Below are 14,360 nucleotides of genomic sequence, written 5' to 3'. Positions count from 1 at the left end.
CCTCCACTGTGGCCTGGCTCTGGACAGCCTTAGTGGATGTTGAGCCACTGCCAGAAGCCACAGCAGCAGTGGCCGAGTCCATCAGGGTGGGAGGGTCGATGGATGGCCTCCCACCGATGGCCTCATGCATGGCCGTAAAATACGGATATGTTCCCAATCCAGGAAAATGTCACTCACTCCCAGGCTTTCTTGGCAGTGTGCCTTCAGCCAGTAAAAAGGTTATCGTTCTCGACCCTCACTTTGATGAGGGTCAGAGTGTCTTGCTCTGTCCCTGTGAAAAGACAAAGTAAAAGGTCGCGATGGATTATAGTGTACAACATAGCCCAAACCAAATGATGGTGCTGAATGCTAAACAAAGTTCTGGTTGATTTAACACTCTTACAAAAAAATTAACGTTTGCACTTTTAAACATCATGGCATGCTGTAGCAGGATTGGGTGTAGTTAAAATGTGGATAAAAACATAAAGAATATCAGGTGAAATGTCAATAAGGAATGCGGTTTGAGGGCTCTAACTGCATACAGACGGGCGGAGTTGGATCGCGCATTTCACTTCTTAAATAACTAATGCAACTTATCATTATCAACACTTACATTTGTGCATTGCTCCCGCCATGGTTTGGAAATGATTCCAGCGGTGTGTCACGCCTATTTTATACCCAACGTTCCCGGAAATGCATCCGCGAAGGAGCCGCGAAGGACCGTGGAGGACCCATCAGTGTATCCTCGGTAATAGCTCCTACAGAGAGCCTCCTCGACGCTCGATCCTCGGTCCTCGAAGTGCATTTAGAGAAATTAGATGTCCTTCAACATGGCGCGCTGAAATTCATTTCCGGATCACTACCGGAGGAACGAGGAGTCGAGGAGTCGAGGAGGGGGATTTGATGAAATGAGAAAGGGCCCCTGTGTTATGTCTGTTTTTACTTCCTGTCTCTGTGTTTTCCTTCCTGTTTGATAACCTGATTCTGTTCACCTGGTGCCCTCCCCAGCTGTGTCTTGTCCTGTTGATTAGACTTGCATCTATTTCAGTTCTGGTTTTCTCTCAGTTTTTGTCAGATTCTTGATGTTTGATAATGAGAGAGAGTTCTGCTTCGTTTTGTTCGTTTTTTTGTGTTGCCTTCCCAGCACTTTTATTCCTGGACAACTTACAATAAATGATTTTTCTTTAAAGATACTTTGGTGTACTGCACTTGGGTACACTTCACATGGACGAGACAGTGGCTAATCCATGTGTTGAAGTACATTAGAGGCATTAGCACGAGTCTGTGAGCACATGAAGTAGAAATATTCGTTCTTATTTTTAAATGTTTATAGCGGAAACTGGAAGACATGGAGTTTCATCTTGTAGGCCTACGACTTTTAGGCCTTACAATCACGTGTTCCCCATTATTTGATTCGACACACTGACACCCACACTCCATGTTGGTTTTTGACTGACTGTGGCCCTCTTTTCCTCCCCAGAGTTTCTGAAGATGATGGAGAACGTCCAGTAATGAGTCCGCCTCGACATTCCTTGGTGACCCCTTCCTCAGAGAGAACACAAACGATGGAAACTTGCTCAGAGCCAAGTGTAAACGCTAAAGAAAACCTTTGCAATTACTTTCCTGAGACGTCAGAATGGACACAAGTGAAAAACACCTCCACCCCTTCTACCCCCACCCTCCTTTTCCTTCTCATATGAAACCCATGGGCTCTCTTAGGAATTCTATAAATATCCCTTAGAACCTTTTAAGACGAAGCCCGTCCTCCTCTAGCCGGCAACCCAGCTGTCCCCTTTGCAGCTGCTAGTCCTCCAGAAATGTTACACCAGCACCCCCACCCTCCTCCTCCTCCTCAAAACTAGATATCTTCTTCACCCTGTACTGTACTTTCTAAATAAATCCGCTTTCTCCCTGTTCATCTTTGCAATTCCTTCTGCCATGCACGCCTGACATGCATTATCTCATCTAAGTTTGATTCTTGTTACAGTAGGACCACATGCAGGACGTGAAACACTGACAAACAGGACCATGCACCACCCAGAACCTCCTACCTTTGCACACAAACATTGTTTTGTTCAACTTCAATCTGTCCTATACCTATAGTCAAACTAGCCTGCATTTTGAAACACATTTGCACAGATGCTTCCGTACCTATTTTTTTTCGGACTAGTTATCTAGTTTAAATCAATAACTTCCAACTTTGTCCCTGATCTTCACATCCCCCAGCACAGAAATCAAAGCCCCCATGGCTCATCCATGTCTCGAGGCGGTCACACAACAGAGGGGTTAATTCTCCCTTTTGGAAAACGCAGGTCTCCCCTTCTGGGTATATAGCCTGCAGGCCCCCCACCACTTCTCTACAGCAACACCCCTCCCCTTTTCTCCATGGCTGCTCCCCTCCATCAGCATCCTATCCTCCTCTCCTGCCTCTCACCTCGGGCCGTCCCTCCAGGAACCGCCCGCCATACAAGGAGCATCAGGTTGTGTTGATTAGGCACCCGGGTGAGTCTGTCCTCCCTAAAATCTGCCTGCTATTCACGGCTTAAGGGGGTGGGGGGGATGCATAGAATTGGGGGGATGGGTGAGATGGGGTCCAGCTCTATAGCATTTTTCTCCCTGTTTTGTGTTTCACACCAAGATTAAAATGGCATCATCACAAACGCAACATATCCTAGTTTAAAATCTTAGCTTACCCTTTACTGTTTGTATTGACAAGGCCGATGTAGCAGCACTGATGAGCGGCAACATACAACGTTTTATTTATATAGTAGACAATATAGTTGAAATGTTGGTTACATTATGGTTTAGTTATTTTAAAGAGATCACCACTAAGTTGCTCTAGGGTCCTAATAAGACTCTGGTAGTTGGATTGTTAAGTGTATTTTGCTAAATTAGTTATTTCTAGGAAATGCACAGTTCCTCCTGTGATCATCTGATTTTTGACAAAAGTGTAATATTCTCACTATCTTTGCAGTATGTCCAAAACTTCAATAATTTTGGATTATTTTCAGTAGTTTCTACCTTTTAACCTGATCTCAAAAACTCACAATTGACCTCTTTTACATTCTCGACCCTGCGACTTAAAGAAACGAGAGCTTTCCTCTCCAAAGTGTGATTGGCTTGCCGTTGCCCGAGAACCCTAAAAGTTCAGGATACTAAATCTGTAGGCCTGTGAGAGGCAGGGGGCGGGACCTGGCTGCCCCGTTTAAAGTGTGTCAGAATCTTCACTAGACGTCTAGTCTCTCTGTTGGGGTGCACACGGATTGACCACTCCTTTGGACTTTTCTTTTTTTCCTTGGATAATTGGGGAGTAAAAGCTAATCCACAAACATGGTAAGACCGATTTTATGTGCAAACGGCCTGTTGGTCTACACATCATGTTAACCCAGCCGTTAGTTATTAAGCCAGTTATAAAACCAAACATAACGAAAGCATGTGAATTAGGATGTTGATTGATTAATAAAGGCATTCTGAAGGTGTCAGAAATAAGTTGGCTGAGTGTTAAAATATGAATCTCTTGGATAAAATTGACCTTTTTCTGATAATTATATTTTTAATGTAAAGACTTTCTTCCTTAGCGTTTTGTAGTAGGATTCCTATTAAATTAAAACTTTGTCAGATTCTGTTGCAAATCTTACCGATCGTGGTTCAGAGTGAAGATGGGGGGAGTCTTTTGGGGGGGGGAGGGGGGTCAGCTGGGAAGGTGCAGATTCTGCTTATGCGACAAATTCCTCAGGATTAAATGTCTGCAGGCCATATACAGCGCGCGTAATGTGTTGAGCCCGAAATAACTCAAGACTCCTCTTAGGCACGCTCAATAATCCTTTTGAGACTTGGCCATGCACTATATGCTGCACAAATCACTTATGACAGCATGTTATTACCAAAAAGACTTATCAGAAAGTAACGTAAAAATAACAATTATATATCTATAGCATATTCCTTAATGTATTGTTTGTTTTGTGCGTACTGGTGGTTTGACTCCCCTGTATCGCCATAATGATATTTCATAGGCTGATATTTCCGTGTTAATTTATCAATTAAACACTGAAATGGCGAATGAAGTAGTGACAGCGTGGCTCCTGTTTTCTTCCAGACTGACGCGCAACAAGAGGCCCGCGGCTACCTGAGCGAGGAAATGCTGGCTGGTGAGTATAGGGTACAAGCTACAGTAACGCGTTACTTAAGTAATCTCGTTACTTTGCCCAGGGGTCAGTAACCTAAGAACTTGCTTGTGGGTTGCAGGAAATACGTTATGTGAAGTGGACAAGTTGATTTTAATAGTATTTTCTATATATTATTGTGTTTTTAATATTATATTATTTACTTAAATATTAATACGGTGGTCTTAAGATAGAATATAGGGCGATAATATTCTCTAAAAATAAAAATAATGAAAAATGTGAAATAGGGTATAATGGTTGCAAAACACGTTTTTATCACAGAAATGTAACACATTGCTAATCAGATAATAAGAAGCATTCTGTTTTAGATTATCAAACTCCCCTATTATATATATATATATATAGCCTATATATATATATATATATATATATATATATATCACGGTAAAATGTGTCATCCAGTTCCACTCAACGTGTTACACCCCCGTTGTTCACACAGAGGTAGATTTTAATTACGTGTTGAACAACCAAGAGGGCAATGCGAAGTAGGCCAGTTTTTGAATAACGAGACACATTTCTTCATCCAGAGTTCAAAGCCGCCTTCGACATGTTTGACACCGATGGTGGCGGAGACATCAGCACCAAGGAGTTGGGTCAAGTGATGAGGATGCTGGGCCAGAACCCAACAAGAGAGGAGTTGGATGAGATCATCGAGGAGGTCGATGAGGACGGTGAGCGGCCGATAATAAAGTGTTACACTGAAAGCAGCACAGTATAGGCGCAGTCGTATTGTGCGCAATCAGTGTTTTACGCACAGACAAGAGACTCCGACACTCTATACGTTGTCCACATCACATACAAATAAATCAAGTTGATTGATTAAACTACTACAGAAAAACTCTATATTGCATTATTTGGAACCCAAACTATGTGATTATGCGTTAGTTATGGGAGTATTTGCGCAGATGCGCAATCAGAGTATTGGTCCAAAGGCCCAAACAACATGCCGGTGACCTCTAAACAGATCATTTAGCTCTTAGTTTTGTTTTACGTTATATAAATCATTACATCACATGGATAGGGGTTCATTTTAGGGTTTCCTTTCCCGTGGTTGATGCGTAAAATGTCCCCACGCTATGGCACACGGCATTGTTCGGGCCTGTTTGGGGTGACCATTGTTAATCAGTTATGTGGATCTTTATTACTCTCAGGTAGCGGTACCATTGACTTCGAGGAGTTCTTGGTCATGATGGTGAGGCTGCTAAAGGAGGACCAGGCCGGCAAGAGCGAGGAAGAGTTGGCAGAGTGCTTCCGTATCTTTGACAAGTACGTTCATGCTGTTACTGTCACGCTGTACTCATTTTAAAGAGTAGTATTTTTGTTTGCTCTATTTGTTTGTGTACACAATCCTTTACGTGTGTGTTTTTGCGCAGGAACGGCGACGGCTACATCGACAGAGAGGAGTTCGCTCTCATCATCCGCAGCACCGGCGAGCCCATCTCAGAGGATGAAGTCGATGAGCTGATGAGGGATGGAGACAAAAACACCGACGGCATGCTGGACTTTGACGGTACGGCATTTTTTGCTATTTTAAAGAATCCTTATATTTTTACAAATACTTTTACTTTATATTATGTACAAAACTTAGAAGAAAACACTTGATTATATAAATTGATCTCTAAGGTATCCGATTTTTTAAATAATCTTATATTGTCGTTTAACTACATTATATCTGATACTGATGTTTTAGTGACTTTAGTGTTAGTTACTTATATATTACTTATACTAGGTATATTTTGTAAAGTAATTATTTACTTATCCGGTTTCTTCTTCTTTTCCAGAATTCCTCAAGATGATGGAGAATGTGCAGTAAAACTGGAAAGACTCATGGACATTCCTCCTCCTCCCTGTGAACCCCCATTCTGAACGCATCTGACCCCCACTTACACACCCCCACGCACTCCCTCTCCTCCCTACTCTCCATCTGGTTCACTGCCTCTCTTCTCCATCCTTAAAGCCAGCCTCAACAGACAGCTAGGGCACTCGGCGGAGGGGGGGCCCTGGGGCGGGTACCCTCTTCCCCGGCTCACTTGTGAATGCAGAAGGATGCTGCGCTGACGCCTCACCCTGTGACAGGACGGCACGGCTGTAGTGCAGAAATTTGCTGCACACACCTTTTGCATGCGTTGACAGTTGCGTGTCATAAGTGCCCCCCTCCCGCACCTGCTGGAAAAGCTCGGGTCTACTTAGAGATCTAGATAGAAATGCAGCATTCTACCTACTCCTTAGACCAACGAATCCAACAACGTCACTGTGCAAAGAAGTAAAGTGCTTGAACAGAATAAATGAGTTAACACACATGCTCACTTGTAGTTGGCTGTCATATTTATGGTCTGTGTAAAAAAATGTTTTGAGGAAAATCAATAAAATCTGTCTGTTTCTTCGTTTTGTCCATCGTGTTTAAAACCAGCCAGTGTAGTCTTTATCACTATTGCTGGACACACTGTAGACTGATTGGGGGAACTGCTTTGGAGCAAAATACTTTTTTAAGTGTAAGGAGATTGGTAAAACTTTGTTTAGACTTGTATCTCCAGGACCCAGGAGTTCAAAACTTTTAATCTCAATCAGATCCGATCCGATTTTGAAATCCCATTTTTTGTGATCCAGGATCAGACAAATCGGCCAGATTTTGTCCCTGGAGTTCAAAGCAATTCAGGATAGGATCAGCCTGATCCAGATTACGATTTTTCAAGATGACTAGATCCTGAATATCAATGCTTTAATCCTACCGATCGCCATCTAGTGGACATGAAAAATAATACAAGGAAGACAAGAGACCACATTGCAGAGACATCTATAATGTTTAATTATATTTTTTTATTTGAAAGGTGATGACAGATGATGGACTTTTTTTTTGTTGAAGATATTTTTACTTTAATTTAAATTACATTTGTGATTGACAATCTTTGCTGTGATACTTTTATGAGCATAAACATTTATGTCATCAACATTTGGTTGAAAACAAAATAGGCCACCACAAACGTGAGCAAAGATGGAAAAAATAAAATGTATTTCCCATGAAGGCTAAAAATTGTGTATTATTTCAGTTAACAAACTTTGCCATCTTATTTAAATTGAAACATATTTTAAAATAAATTGTACAGTACATTTTGCTCTAGTAATCCACTGGAAATCCACCCGTTTGGTGGGATCAGGATAATCCAGTTTTTTGGGATCAAACTGATCCCAATCCTGTGTTGTCGGTTTGAACTACCCATTTTGAAGATTTGATCCAGATTAAAGCTTGGATTGGATCTCCTGATCTGATCGGATATGAAAGTGATCCTAATCCTGTTTTTTGGTTTTGAACTCCCCAAAATCCAAATCTGATCTGATCAGATAGGGATTCAAAGTTTTGAACTCCTGGGCCCTGGCTATAGACCCCTGACTGTGGTTAAGAAATGTGATCAAGCAATTATGAGGATAATCAGGGTTTGAGTCCTAAAAAAGCTGTGGATTATTTTCTAGTTGAATACATTTTTCATTTTGTTGATAAAATGTTAGAATTAAGTAAAAGTTTTCCATCAGACTTTCACAGGGTCAAAGTTGACGTGTTTAACTTGTTTTTGAGAACCTTTCAAAAATAAAATCAAAATATTAAGATTAAAATAAAGCAGCAAATATCCACATTGAAAAGCTATGACAAGAGGATTTTGATTTTATGTTTAGAGACTAAAAACGTATAATTGCTAGTTAATGTTAGCTGTGGCATATGTCATGAGAAATACAAGTTGGTTGGCTGTTAACCACTATTAGAGGGTTACGTTAACAAGTTTTTGTGATATTGAGCAATACATGTCACTTTTCCAGATTTAAGGAAAAGTCGATTTAAATGTCAAGCTGTTCCTGTTTTGGAAACATTTTTAAGGAATAATAATGTTGACAATTCATGCAGGAAAAAGGTTTGGACTCTCCCCAAAATATATTCTTGGTAAACAAGGATAGAGAAGATTTGTGTGGATGTTGTCCTTGTGTTCAGGAAAAGAATAAAACTACCATTCTGTTAAGATATTGGTAGATTTAATCAATCATTTAAATGGAGCAAAATTGAGTGTATTTGTGTTCCTTTCTATGTTGACCCCCTGGCATGTTTAATTAACTTAATGTTATATATTCATCCCGTAATTTGCTTTTAAATAAACACGCACCTATGCATGCGTTTGATCTGGATGTACTTGCTATTTTATCAAAGAAACAGTCTCTTCTGGGTATTCTTATATATTAACATTAATGACTACATATTAAAACAACAATTCTTTATTGAGAATCCCAGACAGACAGTATGAGAACAGGTAACAATGTTTGTCTCCCATACCACCATACGAAATAATAAACGTTAGATCAGAAAAAACAGACTTTGGACAGCAAGTCAAGTCTGAACACAGGACAGCTATTGAAAAGCCATTACAAATAATGTAACAGCCACATTTTGTTTATGAGCCATAATTAGCTTCATCGAAAGCTTTGCGGGCTCTCTTCAGCTCCTCGTTCATGGTCAGCAGGTCTTTGACTCGGGCGAACTTCCGAGGGTCCTTCCGAATTAGAAAAACGATGTCCTCCACCTGGACACGGCCCTGGCGTCCGATAGACATGGCTTTGTGGGTCATTTCGGTGACAAACTCGATAACCAAGTCCTCCAGAATATCCACAGACTCAGTATACGGGTTCTGGTCGTCTCCAAATCCGTACATCATGCACCGGAGCTCCTTGGAGAAGAGCCTCTTCCTCTTCCCGTGGCCGCAATCCACTCCGCCGGATCCGTCGTCCATCTCCTCATCGTAGCCAGTCTCGTCCTCCTCATCCGCCATTCTGCTGAAAAACACAAGAAAACTATAAAAAAAACTCAAATAGAAAAAACGCCTTATCATCGAGCCTCATTATATATGCTAACAAAACAATATATGCGTGTGTAAAGTAAACAGAATACCCACATTCGTGTTTAATTTACCTTGTAATTCAGCGCAGCACTGAGCACAACATAACAGACTTTCTGTTGACTTCCGGTTTTTTCTTCTTCTGTTATTTTAAAGGCGGTTTACAAACAGATTTCAGTTGCATTTCTTCCGGTTTTCTTCAACTGGAAGTTATTTGGGGAGAACAGGGGAGTGCTGTAGAGAGTACTGTCCCCTAGCGGTTATTTTACTTAGGAGTCGTCTCTGCTCACCGCTACATACAGTTTAAGGTTGATAAACGAATGTTCTTCAGCCATATATTCAACCCCATGACAACATGACTAACGGTAGGTATCTTTAAGCATATTTCCTCTCATACTTCCCTTCTTTTTCTTTAGATTGCTGCCAGCAAATGTTGTTGTGTTGCAGGCCAAACTCAACTTAGAAACATAACTATTTAACATACCAGTGTCTATGTGGTTCACCGCCATGCTACATTACAAATTCACCACTGGAAGACCGCGTTAATTAAATCTCACTTCCTTTGTGTGGGCCACATGTAAGCCGAATTGAAGAACGGTTCACACTCATTCGAGCAAAGTCTGCGGTTGTAATGCTTGTGACTTGTAAGTGAGAAATAAACCCGGCCACTAAGACTGCACAGATGTATCAATGGAGTTCTCTATGTGGGTGTCGTCATACAAAAACAATGACACGTCACGGTTTGGCGCACTGTCACTATTTGCAGAAGTCATGGGATGTTGACAGCTTAAATAATGTTATTGTCTACGCAAAGACATAACGGATTTGTTTATTTAGAAAGTTAGCTAGCGTTAATGAACCTATACCAAATATACAATAGCAGGCAAATATCCACTAATGGGCTCCCGTTATAAAGTTACTTTGGTTACTAACAACTGGACAAACTCAGCATCTGCCATCTGTTGAGGGCAACCACTACATTGGCTATTGGTGAGTTCATTAGCTAATATTAGACGATGCTCTAGTTAATAATAGTGAACTGTTTATAGTTTGTAGGCTAAATGTGGCTAATGTGGGGGAATCTTGCTTACGTGGTTAAACAGCTAGCTGATAGTGGTTGCCAACTTAAGCTAACACTAATGTTGCCATTAAGCTAACAGTGCAGCAGGCTAATGTATAACTCTAATAACTAGCTAACTATCTAGCTACTTGTTCAGGTGTAACATCCCTAACCTCTGAATCAGAAACAGGTATTTTTTACCAAGGTTTACACATACGAGGGATTTATCTTGGTGTATGGTGCCTACATAAACACAGTTAAAGAAGATGAAGTGTAAGAAAAAAACAAAAAACAATTATTTATAACATAATAAAATATAGGGAAATAAATAAATGAAATATAAATACACCAACAAATCCGTACAGTATAATACGAAAATACTAATAAAATAAAACAATACATATGCAGTATTGACATGTGGAGTAGGCAGCTGTGCAGATATTAACACCTTGTTTCTCCCCCCTCTCTTGAAGCTATGGCTGATAGGAAAGGCTGCAGATTCTGTTTGGAGATGACATTTCTACATTAGCTGTCTTTTCTGGATCTTTCTTGATCCTGACAGACCTGTATGGCGTGCCCGGTCCAGTTCCTCTGCCGGGGAATTCGCACTGTTGGATTAGTTCTCCTATACTATGCCTTCTCTATAGGCATCACATTCTATAACAAATGGCTGATGAAGGTAAGTGAAGAGGTCTTAGGAACAGGACTGTTCATCTGCACAGGGCATGCAGGGTGTTAAAATCATCAAACCAGATTAACATAGCGTTTCTGTGTTTTTCTCACAGGGCTTCCACTATCCCCTCTTCATGACATTAGTTCATCTCACCATCAACTTCTGCCTGTCTGCTCTGACTCGAAGGGCCATGCAGTGCTGGACAGGGAAACCTCGCGTCATTCTGAGCTGGACAGATTACCTCCATAAAGTGGCTCCTACAGGTGAGATTTTAGTGGAGAGTTTTATATAACTGTTCAGAATGCATCAGTCTATGCAGCGAACACATGATAAGAAAAGCAACTGATAGTCAGCTCTTATCATGTTCAGAGTACTTTGACTAAAGCCCATTTTGACGCATACATTACATCACACATGAGGATAGTAAAAGATTAAAAATAAGCCCGCATTGCAATCATCACAAGCTTATATATATATTAAACCTGATGTGTTTTTAATTGGGCAGAAACTTTTGAAGTGGATTGCACATTTTCTGTTTTGTCTTTAAAGGAGGCCTTTAATGCGCATTTTCAGTTACACAAATGTACTTTGACATGTCTCCATGCTTTAATGTTCAAAAAGCTCTTCTTTTTTTCTCTCATACTGCCTGTGCTGCAGCACCTCTTTTCACCCTCTGTCTGAAACCAGAGCCCACTCTGCTCTGATTGGTTAGCTGGCTGGCTCTGTTGTGATTGGTCAACTGCTTAGAGATGTCCCCAACCCCTTAGCAAATCACGTACAATGTGTTGGAGTGCTTGCCAATAGATCCGTGAGTGTTAGATAGTGATGTCATAATGTTATTGAAGTAGGGTTGGGTACCGAAATCCGGTACCGGTTCCAACATTTCGATTCCATCGGTATCGTTTAGAAATGTTAGTTTCGGTTCTGCTTATCGATTCCTAAGGAAATGCATCTCGCCGCTTTCTGTACTGTTGGACGGGGGCGGGGCGTGTAGCTAGCACATGATGTCAGTATTGTTTATGAAGCAGGGTATAGAAAAAACATTATTGAAATGAAAATATAATGTATGTACTTTTACAAACAGTGAGCAGCTGTAGCATGTGTATTGCAGGACATGTGTTGGACACAGACTGTGTGGTTGTCTCACAGGCAGGTTGCAGTGTAACATCAGAGGAGACTGGGCCAACTGTACATTCTCAAACTGCACCACTTAGAACTAACTAAACAATGCAGAGATTATTTTAATATAATTGTATTCAATAACCGCAACAAAATTACAGTATGAAGTGATTTGTAAATAGGAATACAGATATGACATATATATTTTTCTCCCTGTGAAATTCGCATGGGAATTATTTTTACCCTCTCAAAAAAAACGAATCGAGAACCGAAAATAACCGGAATCGAAAAGCAGAACCGGAATCGTTAAAATCCAAACGATACCCAACCCTATACTGAAGTAAGAAAAGGAGTCCAATGGAGGAGATTCAGACGGGGGGTGGGGCAGTGTGTGGGAGAGACACTCCCTCTAAAGGGAACACAGGGATTTTATCCTTTGCAGACCATTTACATGCACAGAAACCTATAGAACACACTACAGGAAAGGATCATCCTAAACAGTCATAAAACATTATAGATATTTGAATGTGTAAAATGCCAACATTTGAATGGCAATAACACGTTATATATGTGGTAAGTGTTAAAGATAATTGCAAAGTAGTGATACAAGAACCCCATTTATTGCATTTGTGTTTAACTCCTCAACTCTGTCTTTATGACCCAGCCTTGGCAACAGCACTGGATATTGGACTCTCCAACTGGAGCTTCCTCTTCATCACCATTAGCTTGTAAGTTTTCTTTTTCTTCAGATTGTGTAAAAGAGGATGCTTCTTTAATTCAAACTGAAACACTTAAGGTTATACACATTGTAAATACCCATTTATTGTTTATTCCATACTTAAGTGTGGCTATTTTTTTGTGTCATTCAAGGTACACCATGACCAAATCTTCAGCAGTGCTTTTTATCCTTTTTTTCTCTCTGGTGTTTAAACTAGAAGAGCCGGTGAGTGACCTTTTTTTTCCAACTTCAATCACTTGTTGAAATCATTTGTTGATATAATTCTTTCTTCCTTATTATGTTCCCTTCATAGTTGTAGTGAATACTGGCTGTAAGGAAATTGCCTTTTATCAGATAATGTGCAGCAAAGGCAGAAGTGAAAGTGATTGTTCGGACAAAGGGCAAAAACCTGCGGAGTGTTCTCGTGATTAAATCAAATTGATTTGACTAACCCTTCACCGTCTCACCTCTCTCAGTGCCTGGATTTGAAAGGAGCCACTTGTATGAAATAGATATTTTCACCGCTCTGATTGTTAGAGCACTGCAGAGTAAAGAGGCAGAAAATGGGTGTCCTGTTGTGTGGACATGTATGGTTCTAAATGGGACCATATCTTTTACGTAATTATACGTTATATATATATATTTTAATATAAATGGACATATTCATGAAAGGCTCACATGCAGATTGAGAGGTGAGCATTACATCACCAGTATCCTAGCAACAAAACAACCAATGCCTGCATGAAACTTTAGTGAAGAGAGTTCTCAAAGTTGACATTTAGGCAATCGTTACATTTAACTAAGTTTTATCAGCACATAGCTGAAATAATGATATGTAATATATTCCTTCTGCAGTCTAATTTGAGGGGAACTCGAATTAGCAGGGCACATATGTGTGGGTTTGCTAATGTGGGCTGTATAGTCATTTATTGACATTTACAAATTGTGCTACAGGTAATGTTCTGTTAATGCTAGATTATTAAAGCAAGCAGCAAAGCCATGGCCAGCTAATCCATTTCAACTGATCACATTATTCGTGGCAAATTCAGTTTCCATTCATGAACAGACAAGAGCTAAGGAAGGCCAACACAGCCTGAAGATGTGTGACATCACTAAGAAAGCCCATTCAAAATATGATATCAAGTGTGCTTTTTCCCTTTTCACTTTCTATCCATTCAAAACAATTCTTTTTGGTCTGGGATTTCCTCTTTTTTCTCTTACTGTCTCTCCTTGTCTCTCTCTTTCAGAACCCATTCCTGGTGGTGGTGGTCCTGCTGATCTCCAGCGGTCTGTTCATGTTTACTTTTGAGTCCACCCAGTTCAACCTGCAGGGCTTCAGCATGGTGCTGCTGGCCTCCTTTATCGGCGGGATCCGCTGGACCCTCACTCAGGTCCTCATGCAGAAAGCAGAGCTGGGTCAGTGTTGAGTCACACTCTGTAAAATGATTCAATGATGTGTAGCAGTCCTGTTTTATAGGTGCTTTTCTTAAACACAACCAACACTTACATTGGAATAGGACCTTTGGCTCACACATCCAGCCACAATGAAGTAAGATATGTTAAAGATGAATAAACAATTTCTTTAAAACATTTGAAAGTGGCATGTTGAATAGAAAATGTCAAATGATGAAAATGTTTACAACAAGATTTTGGCTGTTTAGTAGGTCAAAAGACTAAAGTCATCTAGTCATTTTCATTGATTTTCTGATAAGCAAAGCAGCCCTGTCGCCTTGAATGAATGATAGATAATATA

The 14,360-nt window shown here is 40.5% G+C and overlaps 3 protein-coding genes across 6 annotated transcripts; 2 read left to right on the top strand and 1 right to left on the bottom strand.

Annotated features, from left to right (window-relative positions):
- The first annotated feature begins 3,202 nt into the window (after positions 1-3,202).
- tnnc2.2 (troponin C2, fast skeletal type, tandem duplicate 2) lies at positions 3,203-6,546 on the top strand. Its single transcript, XM_010772846.1, has 6 exons — positions 3,203-3,312; positions 4,076-4,127; positions 4,691-4,834; positions 5,315-5,429; positions 5,537-5,673; positions 5,945-6,546. The coding sequence occupies exons 1-6, from the start codon at positions 3,310-3,312 to the stop codon at positions 5,974-5,976; spliced, it is 483 nt and encodes a 160-aa protein (XP_010771148.1). The 5' UTR covers positions 3,203-3,309; the 3' UTR covers positions 5,977-6,546.
- Positions 6,547-8,402: 1,856 nt separating this feature from the next.
- Positions 8,403-9,346, bottom strand: taf13 (TATA-box binding protein associated factor 13). 3 transcript variants are annotated; one of them, XM_010772841.1, is made up of 2 exons: positions 9,112-9,346; positions 8,403-8,975 (listed from the first exon to the last, which is right to left on the bottom strand). In XM_010772841.1, exon 2 carries the CDS (start codon positions 8,969-8,971, stop codon positions 8,597-8,599), a length of 375 nt encoding a protein of 124 aa, XP_010771143.1. In that variant the 5' UTR covers positions 8,972-8,975; positions 9,112-9,346; the 3' UTR covers positions 8,403-8,596. The 3 variants fall into 3 exon arrangements, with proteins under 3 accessions (XP_010771143.1, XP_010771144.1, XP_010771145.1); XM_010772842.1 differs by having other exon boundaries at positions 8,405-8,972; positions 9,112-9,195; XM_010772843.1 differs by having other exon boundaries at positions 8,405-8,972; positions 9,095-9,173.
- On the top strand, positions 9,313-14,144 carry slc35h1 (solute carrier family 35 member H1). 2 transcript variants are annotated; one of them, XM_010772845.1, is made up of 6 exons: positions 9,313-9,402; positions 10,571-10,776; positions 10,883-11,033; positions 12,554-12,617; positions 12,760-12,832; positions 13,855-14,144. In XM_010772845.1, the coding sequence occupies exons 2-6, from the start codon at positions 10,666-10,668 to the stop codon at positions 14,032-14,034; spliced, it is 579 nt and encodes a 192-aa protein (XP_010771147.1). In that variant the 5' UTR covers positions 9,313-9,402; positions 10,571-10,665; the 3' UTR covers positions 14,035-14,144. The 2 variants fall into 2 exon arrangements, with proteins under 2 accessions (XP_010771147.1, XP_010771146.1); XM_010772844.1 differs by lacking the exon at positions 9,313-9,402 and adding an exon at positions 9,786-10,027.
- The last annotated feature ends 216 nt before the right edge of the window (positions 14,145-14,360 follow it).

The sequence above is a fragment of the Notothenia coriiceps genome, unplaced genomic scaffold (assembly GCF_000735185.1).
Source record: "Notothenia coriiceps isolate Sejong01 unplaced genomic scaffold, NC01 NC01_scaffold00011639, whole genome shotgun sequence".
Classification (NCBI taxonomy): domain Eukaryota; kingdom Metazoa; phylum Chordata; class Actinopteri; order Perciformes; family Nototheniidae; genus Notothenia; species Notothenia coriiceps.
The sequence above is the reverse complement of the archived record's forward strand: the minus strand, read 5'-3'. Positions and strand labels throughout refer to the sequence as shown.